The 16359-nt window shown below is 48.9% G+C and overlaps 5 protein-coding genes across 5 annotated transcripts; 3 read left to right on the forward strand and 2 right to left on the reverse strand.

Annotated features, from left to right (window-relative positions):
- Positions 1-392: 392 nt before the first annotated feature.
- Positions 393-1829, forward strand: FSUBG_9328 (Mercuric reductase; the record flags this gene model as incomplete). Its single annotated transcript, XM_036687829.1, has 1 exon — positions 393-1829. The coding sequence occupies one exon, from the start codon at positions 393-395 to the stop codon at positions 1827-1829; it is 1437 nt and encodes a 478-aa protein (XP_036535193.1).
- A 55-nt stretch (positions 1830-1884) lies between these two features.
- Positions 1885-2490, reverse strand: FSUBG_9329 (vacuolar ATPase assembly VMA22; the record flags this gene model as incomplete). The annotated part of the gene is made up of 1 exon (XM_036687830.1): positions 1885-2490. One exon carries the CDS (start codon positions 2488-2490, stop codon positions 1885-1887), a length of 606 nt encoding a protein of 201 aa, XP_036535194.1.
- A 447-nt stretch (positions 2491-2937) lies between these two features.
- FSUBG_9330 (vesicular amine transporter) lies at positions 2938-4484 on the reverse strand (the record flags this gene model as incomplete). The annotated part of the gene is made up of 3 exons (XM_036687832.1): positions 2938-4127; positions 4185-4323; positions 4380-4484. The coding sequence occupies 3 exons, from the start codon at positions 4482-4484 to the stop codon at positions 2938-2940; spliced, it is 1434 nt and encodes a 477-aa protein (XP_036535195.1).
- A 4480-nt stretch (positions 4485-8964) lies between these two features.
- On the forward strand, positions 8965-10027 carry FSUBG_9331 (cell division control 42; the record flags this gene model as incomplete). The annotated part of the gene is made up of 4 exons (XM_036687833.1): positions 8965-8987; positions 9186-9305; positions 9509-9887; positions 9962-10027. The coding sequence occupies 4 exons, from the start codon at positions 8965-8967 to the stop codon at positions 10025-10027; spliced, it is 588 nt and encodes a 195-aa protein (XP_036535196.1).
- Positions 10028-11792: 1765 nt separating this feature from the next.
- Positions 11793-13128, forward strand: FSUBG_9332 (agmatinase; the record flags this gene model as incomplete). Its single annotated transcript, XM_036687834.1, has 2 exons — positions 11793-11912; positions 12004-13128. The coding sequence occupies 2 exons, from the start codon at positions 11793-11795 to the stop codon at positions 13126-13128; spliced, it is 1245 nt and encodes a 414-aa protein (XP_036535197.1).
- Positions 13129-16359: the final 3231 nt, after the last annotated feature.

A 16359-nucleotide genomic window follows, 5' to 3' on the forward strand; every position in this document is an offset into this window, starting at 1 on the left:
CCGGTGTACTGATATTGACATGGCGTTCAGAGCTAAATATTGTGTGGGATTGATAGCGCTTATGTTAATACGTCAAGCGTTGAAATACATTGAGGTGTTCTGTCCTACCCCTCACGGGATTGTGGCATCCCTTTTGGCCAACAGCAACTCCATCAATCACGCTGACGAAACGCCGGCGTTGCGTTGTAAGAGATGAATAAGCCACCTGCTTACATGGCGCTGAATGATTGTGCCTCGTATAAGAGGCTTCTATTCATACACTCTATTTAGCTGGTCTTTAAGTCCTGATAGAATCAGATTTCAATTGATAACCTCTGTTCATGAATCGACTCCTTGGCCTATCGCGTCTAACTTCCATCAGTCAGCTTCTCAAACGCCAACATCTTCATACAATGGCTACGCACTACGACGTTATCGTTCTCGGCTCCGGTCAGAGTGGCAACCCAGTCGCCAAAGCCTTTGCCAATGCTGGTCGCAAAACAGCTGTGATTGAGCGTATGGCCCTCGGCGGCACTTGTGTCAACGTGGGTTGCACGCCTACAAAGACCATGATCGCCTCTGGAAGAGCAGCCTACATGGCCAAACGTGGTAAAGACTATGGCGTACACGGAGGAAATGGTAATGTTGAGATCGACATGGCTCGCGTAAGGCAGCGCAAGCGCGAAATCGTGGAGCAGTGGAACGCCGGCAGTGTCAGAGGTTTGAATGCAGCAAGTGTCGATGTTATCATGGGCGATGGTAGCTTTGTCGGTGAGAAGAAACTCAAAGTTTTGTTGAACAATGGGGGCGAGAAAGAGGTCAGCGCCGATCAAATTTTCGTCAACGTCGGTGAGAGGCCATTGAGGCCAGAAATCACAGGTCTCGACGATGTTGATCCAGCACGAGTACTCAACTCGACTACTATCATGGAACTGGATGAGGTTCCACAGCGTCTCGTTGTGTTGGGCGGCGGGTATATAGGCCTTGAGTTTGGACAGCTCTTTCGCCGCTTGGGCTCTGATGTGACTGTTATTCAAAGGGCCAAGCAGCTTGTGCCCCGAGAAGACACTGACGTAGCGAAGTGTCTCCTAGATATCCTTCAGCAGGACGGAATCACGGTTCATCTTTCGAGCACAGTGAGCTCGATCTCAGCTTCCAAGGACACAAAGGCACCTTTCGCAGTGAGCATTAAGACCCCAGGAGGGGAGGCAGAAGTTTCCGGAACACATCTCCTGCTGGCAACAGGCCGAATGCCCAACACAGATAGCCTGAACCTCTCCGAAGTTGGCATCAAGACGACTCCTAGAGGTCACATTATTGTCGACGATAAACTCCAGACCACGGTTTCAGATATCTACGCCATAGGAGACTGCCACGGAGGTGCTGCTTTCACACACATGTCCTACGATGATTCCCGCATTATCCGCACCAACCTCATCCCAGAAGCTATGTCATCGACAACTCCAGCTATGCCTACGACGAAGGCATCGATTTCACGAGTTCTGACTCCTTATGTCATGTACACCGATCCACAGCTTGGCCATGTTGGGCTCCACGCTAGAGACCTCGCCAACGGTTCAAGAGAGGTGAAGATTGCCACGATGCCTATGAGCTATGTTGCAAGGGCGCTGGAGACAGCAGAGCCACGTGGTATGATGAAGGCGACTGTGGACGCAAAAACCGGTGAGATCTTGGGATTCACATGTTTGGGATTGGAAGGTGGTGAAATCATGTCGATTGTGCAAACTGCTATGATGGGTAATTTGAAGTGGTGGGACTTGGAAGCAGCTGTTTATGCCCATCCGAGTCTTGCTGAGAGTTTGAACAACCTGTGGGGGCACTGGGAATGATTAATGCATCCGAGAATAGCTGCATATGGCAGATATAGTATCAATATGAAGGCATTCAAACTGCCGTGCTCTGTGGCAGCGTGGCAGCGGCAGTTTGGCTTGTCTTCGCTTCAGCTGCCTCCGCTTTAGCACGTCGTTTCCTCGCTCGTCGCACCTCAATCTCCAGGTTCAGCATTTCAGCGTTGACAGAAACAAGCCTTGGGATAACTTCCTCTACTGCTGTCACGGAATGCGTTTGTGCCATGCGGAGAGGCATGGGAGCCAATAAACCAAACCATTGCAGAGGGTTCTTGTTCTGTTTCCGCTTCTTTTCTGTAGAGCTGGCCTCTTTGGCCCCTATTGTTGATGCCTCGTCAGACTTCTCAGCTGAGGAGTTTTCTTCCTTATCTGCTTCATTGCCTTCTTCGGGAGCCGGAAAGATTGAGAATGTTGGGCTTTGGCCGGCATCCTGCTCAATGGCAAGAAGGCGTGTTGCTTGCATTCGTTCATCGTAGTGATCCTGACCATACCTCATGCCTCTCTCGCCGGCGAAATTAGCGCGAGCGATATTGTGAAAGACATCGGATTGAACCCGAGATAGACTCTTGCGGAGTTGGCTGTATTCGTCTAGCAGGCTAAGATAGCGTTCAAGGAGTTCATCAATGTGTTGCTGCTCCTCCATGATGCCGTTGTGTGTTGTGGTGATGTATATAAAAGGTGCTTGTTGCTGGGAAACGCAAAAGAGCCCGGGGTAATATAAGCAGAATAGCGACGACAATCAGGTTTTACGTCTTGCAGAAGATGAATTACAGAATTTCGATGCAAGTATACGATTGAGAAAAACGAGTTGCAGATAATGTTGCTGAGAGAAAATTGATTAAAGCATGAGCCTGAATGTGCAATATTGAAGCTGCCTGCCTGTCAACCTAATAAATGAACAGCTGTTCCCTTTAGGCTTAGCTTGTAGGTATGGCCCGCAGTGTCCGAGACATCCAATTCGGGCAGTACAGGGCTACGCATACATAGGTACTTTTATAACTACCTACCTAGGTACTTACCTAGGTAGGTATGCAAGGTATATAAATAACCTCAATCATGAACCTGCAATAATTATTCTGTTTGCGGATTATTAGACTTCAGCTGAATCCTGTCTCCCCCAGCCTCTAAGCTTGACCTTCAGTGGCCCGCCCGTATACAAAACGGTTGGAATAGCAGACACGAACACTACTATACCCAGACTCCATCCGACAGTTGCCCAACCAGCGCTATCCTTGACCATTCCGCCCATTATAGGTCCTACCAGAGACCCTCCCGAGTATGCCATGTTGTAGAGGCCATACGCTTGAGCAATCTGCCCCGCGCCTTCAGTGCCGTCCTCGCCCTGGACGGACCAAGTGATCTCAGCCATCAAGGGCCCAAATATGCACGCGGTTGTGATGCCCACCCCAGCCAAGAGCCCGCAAAGAAGGATCTTGTCTTGAATCGTATTCTCGTCAACGAACCGCAGACATACGACAAAGGGTGTGGCGAAGAGGAAGCCGAATGAAGCGAGCCACTTAGGCCCGTATCGATCACCAACCATTCCAACCACAGGTCCCAGAAATGATGGCAGAATGACCGGGAGGAATATCAATCCCGCTCCAATGGAGTCCCAGCCAAATATCTCGTGTGTGAGAAGAGGAAGAGTACTTTCGAGCGCCGTGTTGATAAGTGCCTGAACGAAGGTTCCCCACAGCGCAGCCAGGAATCGAGGCTGCCCCAGGAGCTTGATGAGTGTCTTGATAGGTGATCGTGATGGGTCTGATACGTCCTTGGTCTGCCCATCTGTTTGCTGAGCGATGCTATCTTTGTTCTTCTCAATTTTCGGTTCCTCCGTCACGACACGTTCTGGATCTGCCACGGCTATAGGTTCCACCTGATCAAGCCACCTTTTGGCGTTCTTGACCTCGATGATGATGAGACGCAGGACAATGTCAACAGCCAGAAGGCCAAAGCACATGGCGAAAACGGAGTAGTAGCCTCCCTTTCCATATACGAGACCTCCCAGGAGAGGTGCCACCAAGATGCCCAGACTGCAAGCTGTGCTGATCCAACCCATGGCTTTGCCGATATGCTCCTTATCGACAGTATCGACGACAAGCGCAAGGCCAACAGTCCATGTTAGTGCTGCCGATATTCCTTGCAGAGCACGGCCGATCATGAAGAGAGCAAGCGTGCGACCTACGCATAGAAAAACAGTAGCACCACACAGTACAACAAGTCCTATAAGCATGGGCACCCGGCGGTTGTGGATTCTGTCGGCCAGATAACCCCAGACAGCTGATATAGTCATCGTAAGTTATATACTACCACTTTAAGTGAGGACTGTGAACATACGAGAACCAGCCAAGAGTGCAGCACCAAACACGGCCAATGCTATGGAGACCCAGTACTGCACCCGGTTTGTGCTAATGCCAATTCGATCCTGAAGAGAGAAAGGAAGTATGGGAACGATAACGCCATACAGAAAGATGTCCTGAAGCCATATTATTCAACTGGCTTTTCAAAGTTGAAGAGCAACCGGCGACTTACAGTGAAGATTGCAAAGGAACATGTGGTGACGATGAGACCAGCCGAGGACCGCACCTTGAGCAGAACCGGTGGCTTGTCCTTGTGAGGCCATCTTAGCAACCACATGGCCGGCAATTGACAGTCGGCGCTTTGTTTAGCGATCTTTTCAGGCCCAAATGTTCATCATTCATTTCAAGAGAGGTCAAAGTCTGGGAAGATGGATCTAAACTGATTCCTTTTCAACATCTTCGTACCCACTTACAGCCCCCGGGTTGCGGACATCTCGCGCCCCGATGATGGACGGGTGATAGGTCCGTACTCACCATTTTGGTTTAGCGCCATCTCGAGACTGTGATGTGATGAATGTGATGACTCTGAAGGTGAGATGTTTGCCGAAGACGCAGAGTATCTACAAGCTATTGATTACCAAGGCTTAGCTGCAAGAAGAAACTAGTGATAGATCTAGCGGAAGAAAGGTGTGGGAGGCAGGCCGAGATGCAGGGTCAAATTATGCTTCAACGGCTGCTTCACGACGGAGGAAAGAATTGCAATAAAACCTATCTAGATCTGCATATATATATATATATATACATAATCGGAGGCGGGTTACTAGGCGATCGTTCTGATAGTCTATAGAAAACGGTAGGATGATACAGAGTCGTCGAAGCTCTTAATTCCCCAAGTAAACATATCTTGAGGGTTTATAAACAAGCTTTCCTGAATCCATAATGCCATCGTTTCTTTAATCATCGAGAACACTTGATGTTAAAGAAGGGAGAGAACTAATCGGCTGTGGCGTTATAGTGTGGCATACTACATATACACTTCACAGCTGTTCCCCGTTGAGGTTCCCCGAATGCTACGCCGACGATAGCTTGGCAATGCTGGAAGATTGGTTCTTTTATATAGAAATGGACGATCCAATAGTTACTAACAAAGGTTTATAAAAATTTCACGCTTGTCGATACTATTCAGAGATGGGAGTCACAAAGCATCACCTGAAGCGAACTCAGCAAAGGAAATAATTGGGCTGGCCTAGGCTGGATAACCCTCTTCAAGCCACGAGACCGTGCAGATCGACGGATAACATGCTAAACGCAGCTCGTGTCTCAGTTTGAATCACGTATGATGAGAATATGCAATTTAACGAAAGCGCCTTGGTGCAGGTGAGACAAGCAGATAGGCTGCATATTCCCCTCGTCCCATATTGATAAGTTGGAGCCCCAAACATGCGATTGCGACAGGAGCATTATGAAGCTGAAATTGACAGGCGTGACAATGCTGCAGCTGGAAGTCTGTTAAGGGTATATGAATATGTAACAAGTTCACGAGGCTGATCTCCACTGCATAAACTTGAGCAGGGAGCCCTTGATCAGAGTAATATCCCTGGGCTGAAGCTTCAGTGTTGATGTCGGTAAGTTCCTATGCTAGCGGGCGGGCGCTGGGATGAGTGATTCCGAGATTTGTGTCCGCGCGTGTCTCCCCAGTCACCGTTTATCACAGGGCTGTTGTGTTGTTTATATCAGAGGGTAATGATACTCGGACTAACGATATTGTCGCAGTGCAACAGGGACACGAGAGACTCGGCAGATGCCAACAGACATGTTTTCCACTTGTCCTTGTCCTTCCTCTTCTTGATGTTTCCCTTTGTTACCCTGCTTCGGGACGTCGCACTCAGCACTCGAAGTGGTCGGTGGTCGTGTTAGGTGAAGGCGGTTTGTTTCTTTGTTCGGATTTCCGAGCCAAAGGAGGTTGAAACACATAACACAAAGATCTTCGTCAATCCGCAGTGGCAAGTGGTCACGCGTGCGTCACAATTTGCATTTGGCATCAAAGCACTCGACACTTGTAAAGCAGATCTCCTTGTTAAGCGAGAGCTTTGAACATAGGGGACCAAGGGCATGGACCAGAGAGAGCTACGTACTTGCAACAAGCCCCTGGCCCCTTCTGGATCACCAGATGGATAGGCTCTTAATGTGCTGCAACTTGCAAGGCGAGACAATAAAGACCAGGCGGGAACAGAACGAGTCCAATCGGACATGTCACGATCTGATATACGACACCACCAGTGAAGCGAAGTCAAAGGACAAGCATACCCTTACAACAAAGCAACGCACGCGCTGGGAACAATCGGATCTGGCGAGCGGATCGTCGTCCCATTCTCTGACCCCTATTCCCTTCTGTACTTTGTTTTCCGACCTTTTTCTTTGGTTTGGTTCTCGTACCTACTTTATGCAAGCACTTCGTGCCAGGTTGCTCATCAATCCTCATGTCGTCATCAATTATCGCATTCGTCCTCTGCTACTAACTTGGTAGCTGGTCTAAGTCAACCGTCAATAACAAAAGGTCCAGGGCTCTCGAGCAGTGCGTCAAAGGTCAAGCAAGTATTTATTATGGTTAATAAAGGACTGACTTACAGGCCTTTGTCCCAAATCCGCAAGTCAAAGACCAGAATCTTTGCCCCTGAGTTAGAAGGTTTCATATTTGCAACTGAGGGATTCTCTGGATGGTTGTTGAACGGGATAAGGCTGTCTCATTGAAGGAATGGCTTTGATGAAGCAGATATCCATTTGATAAAGAGCTACTTTACCCTATGACATCGACATGTGTAGTTGGAAGTATCTGGTTATTGATGACTAACAGTGGACCCTCCCCAGTCAGAATACATTACCTGGGCTGGCCGTATCTTTGGGATGATGACGCTAAGAAGGCCCTGAATTCCAGTTCCAGCATCGTCGTTGCACCTGGCCGTCTATTGATCGACGGACGCTCCTGAGTCCAGGCCTTGCCTCATTTCCATTCCATATTACCTACTACTTCCGGCTTCCTATTTCTGACATTGATTCTGTGGTATCATATCACTCCCTTGGGCTTACTTGTCAATAACTGCAATCTAATCACCACTTCCATTCTCCTTGGTACGGTTTCTTGGACTTGCATCAAGAAGTCGGTAAACGATACCGACCAGACAGCGCACAGCATCGCTACAGTACCTACCTTTAGTACCTGGAGTACCTAATCACTCACAGGTTGGTCCATTTCTTCATGGGTATCACATTCACCACCAACTTGACCATTTCGATCATAATCAGAAAGAACCTCACTCAGGACCTCCTGGAGACTGCCTGATAACTCTATCCCCTTTCTGCTTTGTTTTCTTCTCTTCTGCACTACAACCTCACTCACAGCGGGCATTTATTTTGCCCTTCGCTATACCTTGCTTGTACCCTCCACTCAGGCTGGTAACGCATCCACCTCCCCAATCCACATTGGCCTAGCCTGGCCTGGCCTCCTTTACTTGGTGCTTGTTTGGCCCATCAAGTAGAGGCGGTACTTTGCTGTACTGCTAAGCTGTCGGTTCTCACAGGTGTACTTGGCTGTACGTAAAGTACCTTGCCTACCCATTTGATGCAAGCTTGCCTGTCTACTAACCTAGGCTGAACCTGGACTGGCTGGGAGAGAGAGGTGCTGGCTTCGAGCGTTCCAACCTCCCCCTCTCGTCTCTTCTCTTCCCTCCCCGTCCCCGTATTACAGGCTGCAGGGGCTAGAAATGTACTATTATGGTCCCGTACTGTACAAAGGCTGCTACTGAAGATCTAAGAGGTTAAAAAGAGGTTATTCCCACCTTTTGAGATATCCTGATTTGTTACTAGGGGTCTTAAGGTAGGTATCTCTTAACGTACTGTACTTGCTACTTAGCTGTAAGTCCCTCTAATTAGAGGTACCGGCACGTAGTGATCTACAATGTACGATACATTTCTAGCCCCTGCAGCCTGTAATACCATTTCCTATCCCCTGCTCTGCTCTACCTGCCCCATGCTAGGCTAGCTAGGCTGCCTTGTGCTGGTACACAGTACCTCCAGGCTAATGCTAGGTACTGGTGTTGGTCCCTTTGCTTTGCCTTACCTTACCTCACCTTACCTCAACTTTGCTTTGCCTTGGTTTCCTGCCTGGCTTGGTTTTCTGCGGCGGTGTCTGTCTGTCTGTCTGTGCTGCTGCTTTGCTTCATCGAGGCCCACTACCACTGTACAAGGCCTGTGCCTCTCTTTTTAACTCTGGCCAGCGCCTGTGCCTCTTCTCTTTTTGCTTGGACTGGACCCTTTACCAGCTGGTAGTCGCACGTCAATCAATCGTGCCCATCTGTCTGTCTTCCACTCCCGCTCACCTCCTCTTGTTGCAGGTTTCAAAGTTCCGTCGACCATAAGTTAGCCTCCTCAGTACTCCCAGGCTCTCCACCTCCACCTATTCGCTGGCCTAGATCCAGAAACCAAACCAAAACCAAAGCGCACCTCAACGCAACTCCATACCAATCCGCTACCTAGACCTACCGAAAGCTGCATCCACCGCAATCTTGACCTGTCTTCAACCACCTCAATCCGCCATCAAACAGTACAGCCCCAACATATTCGCCTTTTCTCGACTTATCATCCTTATTTCGACCTATTCTCCCCAACACCTATTTGGACTCGACTTTCTTCGCTCCGCAACCCCCCGCTCTCTTACCGTAGTCGCGCGCATCCGCCCGCCAATAGAGCTTTACCACTCGACCGCTTGCATTTTACTTTAACATAGACGAGCTCCTGCCGAGGAGCTTTCGTGAGGAACAATGGCTGTTGTCGCAACTATTAAGTATGTTTCTATCCCTTGGGTTTGCGCTGCCGCAATGCTATGCCATGGTTTGCTTCCTCTTGCTGGCTTAATCTCTACACCGAGATTGTCCCACGGCAAAGCACCTAAGCATACCTGCGCATCTACTCTGCATGCCCGTTGCCCTGTCCGCCATTCGCACAATCATTCTTGAGGCTAATCCGGTTTACCCCTTTCTAGGTGCGTCGTCGTCGGTGACGGTGCTGTTGGAAAGACCTGTCTTCTCATCAGCTATACAACAAACAAGTTTCCCTCCGAATATGTCCCTACAGTCTTCGACAACTACGCAGTTACGGTTATGTGAGTCTACCTGCACGTCCATCGATCGACGCCAGCCCCCACAGGGTATCCCCACCTGCAATGGACGACTTCAGTCGTGAAAGCCATCACCGACTTCTGGCTTGAGCAGTGTGATGGATTCTACGATAAGAGGGACGATCTGCGGATATGTTTGATGGACGGCGACTTGGCCAGTTGAAAGAATGGTTACTGATTGCTTACAGGATAGGAGATGAGCCGTACACTCTCGGATTGTTCGATACCGCTGGTCAAGAAGATTATGACAGACTGCGACCTCTTTCATATCCCCAGACCGATGTCTTCCTCGTCTGCTTTTCAGTCACCTCGCCTGCTTCCTTCGAAAACGTACGCGAGAAGTGGTTCCCCGAGGTCCGCCACCACTGCCCTGGCGTTCCCTGTTTGATTGTCGGTACCCAGGTGGATTTGAGGGACGACCCTAGTGTTCGGGAGAAGCTGTCAAAGCAAAAGATGCAACCAGTACGACGAGAGGATGGTGAACGAATGGCGAAGGACCTGGGTGCTGTCAAGTACGTCGAGTGCAGTGCTCTCACCCAGTATAAGCTTAAGGATGTATTTGATGAGGTATGTCTTCACTGTTTGAAAACTCTCCTATCTATAAACATGACTTGGAGACATTTTCTGATTGCATTATACAGGCTATCGTTGCAGCACTTGAGCCCCCTGCTCCTAAAAAGAAGTCGCACAAGTGCCTCGTCCTATAAACGGAAATGGGATAGCTGCAGCCGAGCTATGACACCACCTTCTCCTACCTCCCCTGGGAATTTTTGGTTGAGTTAGGAACATGCCCAGTAGACCTGCACGAATAGAGTTCTTTGGCGAAGGCACGGCAAGAGGACATTGGGATGACCTGTGCTGGTCGAACAGAACGATATGGGTTTCAAAGAGAGTGATCGTTCTTTGCATGAGATAAACTAAGAGACGGAACAAAACTCGGGGAGCAGGCGTCCTGTCCCGCAACGAGAAGAGGAAGAAGGATTTGAAAGGGCGACACCGATCGAGAGCTGCGGGGTGCCGCTGTGCGTAGCCCCCAGCCGGAACTTCCACCGAAAAGCCTCTTCTATCCCAGTGGTCTCCCCGAGTTTCTTTAGGCTGGAATCCAATGCATCTTGTTCTCTGGCCCTCATGAGACGGATCAAGTGCCAAGAGAGAGGACTGGTAGCGGACGAAGACAATGATTCACACATCTAGGCGGGAATGCTTTGATAGGAAAGTTTGGCGATTGGGGTGATTTACATCAATGTCTTGTCTTGATTCATACTAAGTTATAGAAAATTTTGTATTTCATGTTTGAATCTTCGGATGGATCATGTTGACTGGCACCGGTGAACTTGCCCTGGCATATGTTTCGGCGGTTGAAGAAGCACAGTGGGATGAGGTATGGTCTTCGCTTTCCAACTCGCCCAGGAAGTGTGTTGGATCTTGCGGGGGCTTCAAAGCTACTCGGTAAAGCTCTTCATACGTACTTGACCTGGGGAGATGCACTTAGTAGTCAAACCCTTGCCAACCTACTCGGTAGAAGGATCGGGTCCGGCCTGTCCTTGGGACCGGCCTCCTGCCGTTGCACATTGTAGATCCAGTGTAGGCATCAATATGCTGGTTGGTGTTGTAAGGGACATGTTACTTGTCTGGGATTATGTCCTGTTCGGGACAATGACAGACTGTTCTCCTCGAGTGCTGTCATGTGTGGTGAATGACGGAGGGCACTACGCCCTTTGGCAGACAGCGTGTACGCCCTATGCGATATGTATCAAGATGATGCGTAATGGATCAAATATGTGTTATGCGCAGAACGGTCCTGGACAACATGATACCGAGAGATGCCTTTTCCTCAACCAACAGTACTGGAGGTATGTCTGTAAGAGCCACACTTGATATAAAGGGGAACTTGATATTACAAAGTCACAGAATTCAGAGGATGGATGCCCCCGTTTATAGCTATTTGACAAACAATTCAGCGGCTGAAGAAGCGTTGCCGGTAAATTAGTAGACATGAGGTGTGCCGTCGCCCCAACTTTCCTATCTCAACCTAGTTCCACACCAAAGACCCATTTTCTGGTCACTATCTCTCAACCCAAAAGTGAAATCATAGGGCCTCTGCGTGCAATTCTATGCCTGAATCAGGCAAACTCGCTCCCCAAACCTCTAGAGGGCTCGAGGCGGGGAAGAAAGACGACTGCGGGGAGATGGTTATCCGGCCAGAACTGCCTCGATTGACCAATCGGCGATCGTCATATCTCTCTCTGAAGCTGGCTTTCATTGAGTTGAGTGAGGTATGCTTGATCTGATGGATCTTGACTCGTGGGGCCGGATGCCCGCCCGGTGGAGGGTGAAGCATAGATAGGTAGTGACTATATAGACCTCACTGGTAGCCTCTCTTTTCTTCTGCTTCTTTCTCTCTTTCTTGTGATTCTTAAGCTCAAATATTTGCAAGTTGACTTCATCAGTGAATTACAACTGCCACTCATCATGAAGCTCCTGAACGTTCTCGCTCTGGCGGGGCTGGTCACAGCTTGCTCTCATGATCATGATGATAAGGAGTGGACGAAGGAGGAACTTGATGAGCTTGAGCAGAAATGGGGTTATGAGGTATGTGATAGGTACTTGGTAGAGAAGGCTCCAAGTGTCTCATTAAACACCATGAACTATCCCGAAAGGTCTATATACTGACTCCTCGCAGTGGCCCTTTGCTGGCATCAACACATTTGCCCATCTCAACCATGTAAAGTGCCTCACTGAACCTACCGAGCCTTTCGATATTGCTATCGTCGGTGCTCCTTTCGACACAGCAGTTAGCTACCGCCCAGGAGCTCGTTTTGGCCCACGAGCGATGCGCTCTGCATCTGCTCGCCAGACATCTATGCGTGGATTCAACCCCCGAGCTGGTATCAACCCTTACCAGAACTGGGCTAAGATTGTGGACTGTGGTGATATTTCCATCACCCCCATCGACAACAACATTGCTCGCGAACAGATGACCCAGGCTTTCAAACAGCTTGGTCGCCGCAAGACGGTTTCAGCACTTGCGCCCAAGGCTCGACTGGTGACTTTGGGTGGTGATCACTCTTTGGCTCTCCCTGCTTTGAGAGCGTTGAACGAGATTCATGGGAAGCCTATCCAGGTCCTGCATTTCGATGGTGAGCTCATTGTTCCCTTGGTTAAATATCTTGTGAAGAACCTCGTTAACACATTCATCACAGCTCATCTCGATACCTGGAACCCAGCTGCCTATCCTTCCTGGTGGGGAGCCACTCAGTTTACCCATGGGTCCATGTTCTGGATGGCCAACCAGGAAGGTCTCCTTTCAAACTCCTCCTCTGAGCGCTCCGTTCATGCCGGTCTACGCACCAGACTCTCAGGTAACGATTTTGCCGACAACGAAGATGACACCTCCCAAGGCTGGGTCCGCTTCACAGCCGACGATATTGATGATCTCGGTACCAAGGGAATAATCGACGGTATCCTCAAAGTACTTGGTACCGAAAACCCTGTGTATCTCTCTGTCGACATCGATGTTCTGGATCCTGCCTTTGCACCCGGCACCGGAACCCCTGAGCCCGGCGGTTGGTCTACCCGCGAGTTCATCCGCATTCTTCGTGGTCTTGAGGGACTGAACCTAGTTGGTGCTGATGTTGTTGAGGTGTCTCCTGCCTACCAGAACGGTGGTGAGGAGACCGCTCTGGCTGCAGCTCAGGTTGTGTATGAGATCATTAGCTCTATGGTCAAGAGAGGTCTTCAGGATGGTGGAAAGGAAGGCAATGGCGGTAATGCTGCTGCTGCTTCTGCTGCTAAGGATGAGTTGTGAGCGACATCGGGAGGGGATGGCGTTATACGTTATGAATGATAATGAGGACTTGCATGGGTTTGGTCGACGTCAAAAGAATGTACATAAAACGGAGAGGGTGTATATTATAGCAGAAGGAATCATCATTGGAATCATTGAACTACTCTAGTTCTTTCAGTCTGGTTTCACGGCAAATACTGCCACTGATTTTGAGAATGTTGACTGACAGGGAGGATCATAAGATGAACTTGGTAAAGCCAACAAAAGAGTCGGGAGGAACTACCTCAACGGCTTCACCTGCAAGGTTTCCTTTGTTGGTGACATAGCGCAAGTCTGACTTGGGATGGGTGTAATGTTTAAGTGGCTATTTGGACCATCATCTCACCGCAGTAGCAAACAGGCTATGAAGCCTCGCCGTGCAACCCCATCTAGTATCAAAGGAACGTGTCTATGTTACAGGTAACACTCGAGCCTTCGAGTCCTACGGCTCTCAGACCTATAGAAGGCTTGTGAGCAGCCTGTGAGAACTTTGATGTGGCACGGAAACGGTCGAGCTTTGGTGTCCGCAATTGAACACCCAATACTTTATATTACTCTATATCAGTACGAACCATCATTGGTTGATGAATCGTGTTTTTTCTAATATCTATGGAGTAGTTCAGTACAGATACTCGCTACTGGTTAACTACGAGTTTCGCTTGGCATACGTGGTCATAGATCTAGTAGATATGATTAATAGATCCCTGAGGTGGTCACGTTCTCTCAAGGATAGAATGTACATAGTTAAGATGGATTCCTTGACACTGACAGCACAAAGGGGGCATGGCACTCTCAGGGATGATAGGCGAGGTCTGGAGTTCGCCAAGATGGGATAGTAGTTAGTAGCTGGTCAAGGCGCAGTATCCGTAGCATCGCGGGACGTGGGATCAGAAATGGAACCACTAACAGCAGTAGTAGCATTGAAAGAAATGCCATTCTCAGACCGATGTTTCTGCTCAACTCAGTTGGGTGAGAGTTGGTGAACATTATGCGCAAGCGGAAGAACAAGACTCTCAGCATCAACCTAGAGCCATTGAAAGCGGGTGGCGCGCCTGCGAAGCGCCTGAGACGCTTCCGAAAATAGAATAGAATTGACTTCCATGTTCTGAAGGCGATTGTGTTTGGGAGTGAAATGCTTCAAGACTAGGGCCTTGTTGATGTTTCACGGCGACTGGGGACCATGTAACAAGGGGAAGAACACGAATCGAATCGTCTTGTCCGTCTTCTCGCCTGTACGACTTGTACTTGTACAGAACTTTGAAGTGGAAAAAGAGATTGGGTGTTGTAGCCGCCATAGAGAGGGCTTGTTCTGCAGCAGGTCTTATACGAGCGGCTGTTTAGACCGAGTAACGACGAACTGCCTGATATTGGTGGCTCTGTTGGATCTGCAAGAGTCTCGCTGAGGGCATTTGAGCGTTTCAAGTGACGCGGGTGAAGTTACTCTTTGAGCATTGAGCAAGTTTAGCGCGACGAAACGGGCGGACCGTCAGACCCATTAATGAGTAACCCATCCATGCCTTACGGAGTACATACATAATCATGAGTTAGGGGTCCAGTTTGTGCCAGGGGTGAGGAGGAGAGGTTGAATTGTGGGATATGGAAAATAATGGATGTGTACCTACTCCGTAATCACAGGTTAGTTAAAAATCGGGATACGTATGCATGAGCTGTAATGGTCATAGATCTTGGTAGAGGCACAGCCGAGGAATGCTTTCTTTCACTGATGGTGACTCTTGAAATGAGTACATAGATTCTCGTATATGCTGCATCCAAAGTCTATTCAGCATTGCTTTAATCCCAATTTCATCATCATGCTATTTTATCCCGAAACAAAACCGACCTAGCTCAGAGTGGACAAGTCATATCTGCTTTCATCAGGGCCTACCTGAAAAGTAATTATCTGCACAGAGCAATTACATACATACATACACACAGAGAGTCCTAATAATAGCAGACTGGCTACCCCTATCTGATCCTGAGCCCAGAATCGATCGCGTGGTATGGATGGATGGATGGATGGATGGATGGTTATTCGCCGGCAGATCCAAGAGGGCCAAGCCGAGACAAACAGTCCAGTCTCCCAGTCCCAGATGGACGGACGGGATTGGATTGCATGTTTCGCAAGGAGAAGCTTGTCTGTATGTAACATTGCAGTGCATATAATATTATGTATGTACGGAGTATGTATGGTAGTTACATCTCCAACACTGGACATGCTCAAACGACGGAACCGGTCGATGAAGGAAGGGTTGCTATTGATGGAAACTCATTATCCAGGACTAACCTTTTGCCGTATGTCTATGTTCTGATACACTTGTTGGTTTACTTCAGGCTGTTTCTATTGTCATTCTCAACTGGTATTGACTGACGATCAACGATTTCGGTTCAGTCCGTCACCGACCTTTAGTGACAACTAATCGACATGATCCCTGTCAGGGTCATTAAACTATCGGAGCAGCCAATTCCAACCTTGACCCCCTTTAGGCAATGGTCCCCTTGTCCAAATGTCCCCTCACGGGCCCCCTGATGTCGATGCTGGCCCCCCAGGCTAGCCAGGCCCCAGAGCCTCCCCTTCTCCACAGCCCAACAGAGGCAGAGGCAGAGGCAGAGGCAATGTGTTGTCTGTTCTGTTCTGTCTCTTTGAACCACGAGACTTGGCCTTCAGCTCCCCCTGAAAAGATGCACCAATCCTCTCCTTTCAGTTCCTGACTGGCTCGCCGTTGTCCGTCGTCGGTAGCCTCTAAGCCCGTCTCGGTTCTAGTTCAATAGCTTTCACCTGTAGCCTTGACCGTTCATTTTGTGTTGGTGCTTTGTGCATGTGCTGTTTGATGAATTGTGCATCCACTCACTCACTTACTCACTGTCTCTTGTCTTCTTTCCTTTCCACCATGGCCGTGAATTGACCACCTCATGACTCTATTCATCCACCATGCAGTTGGTTAGCGGAGGCACTGAGTTAGTACCTAGTAGGCATATTGTACATAATTATTTTATCACCATTGGATTGCTGCATTCATTCTTTTGTCTTCTTTTCACGATCAGCAAGTCATCTTTGATCATTCTTTCCGTTCTCAATCTTCTTAACTTCATACGTTCATTCCTTCTTTTACTTCCATTCTTATTATCAATCCCTCCTTTTCCCAACAACCTCGTCTTCTCATAACCTCAACATCTACGGATACCTACCTTACCTTTTCTTCTTACTTCTTCTTC

The sequence above is a fragment of the Fusarium subglutinans genome (assembly GCF_013396075.1).
Source record: "Fusarium subglutinans strain NRRL 66333 chromosome Unknown NRRL66333_c0000141, whole genome shotgun sequence".
Lineage (NCBI taxonomy): Eukaryota > Fungi > Ascomycota > Sordariomycetes > Hypocreales > Nectriaceae > Fusarium > Fusarium subglutinans.